Raw genomic sequence first — 4,959 nt, forward strand, 5'->3', positions numbered from 1 at the left:
CATTAATCTTACCTATTCTATGTAGTAAGTACTACAGAAATCCAGAAAATAAACACTGAAAAAGAACTTTTGTATATAAAACACTATTAAAATTCACACAATGAAACACATAGCTGCGAACACTGAAAAATAAATATCAAGTTACTACTTGAAACACTAAACTTCACTTTACCTACTCTCACTCCACTTTCTCACCATTTTGTTAGATGTGCAGTGCTAGAAAAAATCAATTTTAAATTCCAAATTTCTGAAAATCGCGAAAATAAATCCCCAGGTTGATAGACAGACGTGTTGGGTATTTGAGAGATGGAAAAAAAAATTGGGGCTATTCAGAAAAAAATCTATGCAACAAAACACATTGCAAAATAAATATACATAACAAAATTATAAATGCACTGCAAACACAAAAAGCAGAAATAAAACACTGAAAGGCACACTGAAATAAATGTTTGTAGAATACACAGGCACTCAGTTCTGACGAAGAAGAAATGTTCCCAGTTGTTTCATGAAGAATCCAAAGTAGGGTAGCCGAGAAATGTGAAGTTTCTCTAGATTACACGTGTAATAAAATGAAGTTATAATTTTGCCATGGACTTTTGTTTAGACAGTAAGTCTTTACTTTTTTAAAATAAAGAAGACGCGACATGTCGTAAAGTTGAATCCTTCAATTGGAAAACTAAAGTTGAAAAATCAGTCCTGTAGCTTGGACACCCTCTTGTAAATAAACAGAAATGTTCTGCAGATTTCACAGATGAAGAGATATAAAACCATGTTGGGCGCCATTTGTGACAGAGGTGTATTTGGTAGAACACAATTATTTCTGGGGGTTGTCACAAAATAAGATTCATAAGGGTTTGTCGATATTTATTCCATTGTTGGAAGATTATGCAGATAATTGGTAGAATTGCAGGGTGTCCTGCAAACAAACAAACACAAGCATATTAAGCTATAACATAAAATAAAATAAAAGCAAATAAAAGCAAAATCAAAGCAGTTAGCTATAAGCAAATAAAGCTAAATTGCATCATTCTATGGAGAATTTACTTATATGAAAATAATATTTTCTTGTAAAAACAACTGACAGTTTAGAAAACAGCTGAAATGTCATTATTCATGAAAACTGGACAAAAGGGAATTTTAACCAAGCAATTCATGAACAAGGGACAGGACAATGGACAACCTGGGATTTACCTGAGCTGTAAAATAGCTGTAAGTCTTTTAGAAGGAGAAGAAATGTTGTAGTTGAGAAAACTACATGTTTCCCCTTTCAAGAAAAGCTGTCAAGTGCAGTGTATAATTTCAATTACCGCCAAAAACGCGATTTTGTGAGATTTTAGTGTGCAGCCAATCAAAACTTGTTTAACATACTCTCTCGCATCAGTGATTTAGGTATTACAATACCAATTCTTTTCACTCACTGTGACAACTAAATCTTTTGATTATGATGTTAGGGATAACTTATGGTTAAAAATGCCTATTATGAATTATGGTTGTGAAGTCTGGGGTTTCATACACGTTAATGCCATAGAAAGAGTACATATGCAATTTTGTAAACGCATTCTAGGCGTGAAAAAGACTACACAAAATGATTTCATACATGGTGAGCTAGGTAGGATCTCATTCCAGTCAATGCGTTTTTATAACATCCTAAAATACTGGATAAAAATACTACACACAAATGAAAACAAATATATTACGAAAGTATATACTTTATTGAAAAATTACTGTGAAGATAATCCTAATAAAACAAATTGGTGCTCTTTAGTTAAAAATCTTCTATGTACGTTAGGTTTCTATGATGCATGGTTAATGCGAAGTGTTGGTAACACTGACCTATTTTTATATAATGTGAAGCAAAGGTTAAAAGATCAGTTTGTACAAAATTGGTCGAGAAGGTTAGAAAACTCAAGAAGGGTCCTATTTTATAGACAAATATCAGATTTTAGGTTTCAACCATATTTCAAACTCTATTAATGTAAATCGATTTTGTAATATGGTTACTAAGTTGAGAGCATCATCTCATTGATTGCATATTGAGACTGGTAGATGGACTTAACTAAGTAGTACACCTTTAAATGATAGAACATATTTCGTTTGCAATGTCTTAGAAGACGAATTTCATTTTGTATTGGAATGTAAACTATATACTGATTTAAGGAAACGTTTAATACCAACTTACTATTGGAAAAAAAACAAATATGCCAAAATTCATTGAATTGTTAAATACGGATAACATATGCTTAGCACGGAAGTTTGGAAAATTTGTAAACAGTGCCTTTGAACTTAGAAAAGAAAAGTTATATGCTGATCATAATACTTAAAGGACTTGATGATAGAAGAAGTGTTCGACATTAATGTTTTACTCTTGTACATTTTATCATTTTGAATATGTATAGTAAGTCGTGACTTTATTTTAATGAGAAAATACATATAAGTTCGGACTTATTTATAATGCTGACTGTATATTGTGCTCATTATACTTGTGTGTATCAGTTATTATTTATGTTTTTGACCTGTGCTATAATAATTTGATCCTATATACTAACTCTATTGCAGTTATGTGGCATTCAGATTGTTTTGCCATAATAATGTTGATCTCCTAGTATGTGATGTATACGTTACACTAAAACAAGTGTAGAGTAAAATGTGTTTTATAAATCACAAGCTCATTAGTTTTGAGTAATAAGTTGATCTTGTGTTTCGTTTCGACAAGATCAATGTATGATTACAATGTATCATTATGTTGATAATAAATAATAAAATCATTTTATTACACACATCACCATGTTATATTTTGTCATATATGTTTATGAAACAAAGAATTTACAAAAATAGACTTCATACAAAACTCGTCTGAAACTTTATCATAACATTGTGTGGTTTGTAAAATGCATGGTTTTGTAATTTTCAATAATATTTATTTTTATTAGTCATTGATATTATCACGCATTAAGGATATTATTAAGCAATATATTGTAAAATAGAAAAAGTGGAAACTCCACAGGCCGCTCAACACAACAAAAACGAAAATGTTGCAGGCTCGGTTTGATTGAGCCTGTAAACCTTCTCCGCACATCAACTTCAATTGCATGTAGATCTACACTATCTTGCCATATATCTTATTGTATGTCCTCAAGGGCCATTTGGCCTAATGGAATATTGAAAATAAACTATCAAACTATCAAACTAAGAAAAGTATATCTATCAGAAGAATGTGATAAACTGATTTCTTTATGATGAATGACGAAAATGTTAGTCCAAGCATGCGTCTTTGATTATGTGGATAAGGTACGCCGCTGTATCACTTGTGATCTTCCCTCGCATGACCATGCTCTGCACCCATGCCAGAAATCCACCTTTGGTGAACAATCCCTTTAAAAAATTAAGAAGAGTAATATTTGACTTTTGTTGTTCCCCGCTTATTTATTCTTACCGTTGACATTGACTTGACATGAAAATAATCCTTAAAAGAAAGATTTTTAACCAATGCTTACAAGTGTCATTAATGTGTAATTCTAGCCAAAGCCACGAAAATGTAATCCTGTTCCTCCTTTACCAACTCACTTGTCCCTCACTGACGTCGGCGCTTTAGGTTTATAGTTTATTACGTGAGGAAGCCGTTCGAATGGCTTGCAGGATGTTGGTGGTTCATCCTGGTGCCCGCCTTTGCCTAAAATGATGTCTAACGGGGCACCTGTGATCTCTCTATACAATAAAGTGGGAAAATTCCTATATGACATAAATTATATCTATGTGACACCACATACTAACAAAAATATTAAGATATGTTATTTCCAGAGTTTTAAAAGAAATCTGTTTTATATGAAAAATAGTCATTTTAAATGGTAATGCAATTACAATAGTTCACAGATTTGTTGTTACTTGACGCTGCCGCAGTATCTGTGCAAATTTGATTCTGGTTCTGATTAAAATTACAACTTTGATCAAAAATTGCTATTACCAGTGACATTAACTTCGCTGCCAGTGATCCAGCTGTTATTCCTGTCGTAGTGATACCAAGAGCCGAAATAAGAACTGGTGATGTGACAATGACACCTGCAACTGCCGAAACACACACCAGTTTTTTTACCGGTATCCAGTTGGGTATCCAAGAGTCTGGAATTTAGTTTAATTTTATATATAACCAATCACAGAAAACAGAAATATGCGTTTTTGTTTGCTTCTAAGATAAAATATTGCAGTAACAGGCGAGAGCCAATAATTTTTAAAGAGGTACTGCTCATTGTTTTGAATGTATTTTAATTTATCGGTACATTTTCTTTGTTTGCACTGTCGCATAATCAATAGTTTTATATCTTTTATATCTTTGTAAATGCATTGTGTAAAGTTAATTTATTTATCTTACCTTCAGACTGCTCGCTTCTTGCCAAGTCAAAATTGATCGCAAGATTAACACATAAAAACATCACCAATGACTTTGCCAGTTTTGCGTGAACCATCGTGGATACCTTTCTTGTCGCGAGTGCAAATTTAAATCTTACAGTTGTGAAGTGGAAAAGAAATACTTTAAACTATAAGTGTACACTTAACAACAAAAAAAGTTGTTAGCAATTAAAACTGTTGCCATAGTACGATACAATAATGGTCAAATACGAGTAGTGTTATCATCAGATGCCATTAATTTATAAAAGCTGGATGAGAAACAATTGTACCATGGTAAAAAATTAACCCTGCTTAAGAGTTGCATGTGTGGCATGTTCCTGTAGACAGTTGTTAATGCATGTAGATAGTTCCTGCAGACAGTTGTTAATGCATGTAGATAGTTCCTGCAGACAGTTGATAATGCATGTAGATAGTTCCTGCAGACAGTTGTTAATGCATGTAGATAGATCCTGCAGACAGTTGTTAATGCATGTAGATAGTTCCTGCAGACAGTTGATAATGCATGTAGATAGTTCCTGCAGACAGTTGATAATGCATGTAGATAGTTCCTGCAGA

At 32.7% G+C, this 4,959-nt stretch overlaps 1 protein-coding gene across 1 annotated transcript; it reads right to left on the reverse strand.

Moving 5' to 3' along the window:
- Nucleotides 1-2,367: 2,367 nt before the first annotated feature.
- On the reverse strand, nt 2,368-4,518 carry LOC123541101 (uncharacterized). Its single transcript, XM_045326495.2, has 3 exons — nt 4,367-4,518; nt 3,962-4,116; nt 2,368-3,372 (listed from the first exon to the last, which is right to left on the reverse strand). The coding sequence occupies exons 1-3, from the start codon at nt 4,458-4,460 to the stop codon at nt 3,253-3,255; spliced, it is 369 nt and encodes a 122-aa protein (XP_045182430.2). The 5' UTR covers nt 4,461-4,518; the 3' UTR covers nt 2,368-3,252.
- Between the last annotated feature and the right edge of the window lie 441 nt (nt 4,519-4,959).

The sequence above is a fragment of the Mercenaria mercenaria genome, chromosome 16 (assembly GCF_021730395.1).
Source record: "Mercenaria mercenaria strain notata chromosome 16, MADL_Memer_1, whole genome shotgun sequence".
NCBI lineage: Eukaryota > Metazoa > Mollusca > Bivalvia > Venerida > Veneridae > Mercenaria > Mercenaria mercenaria.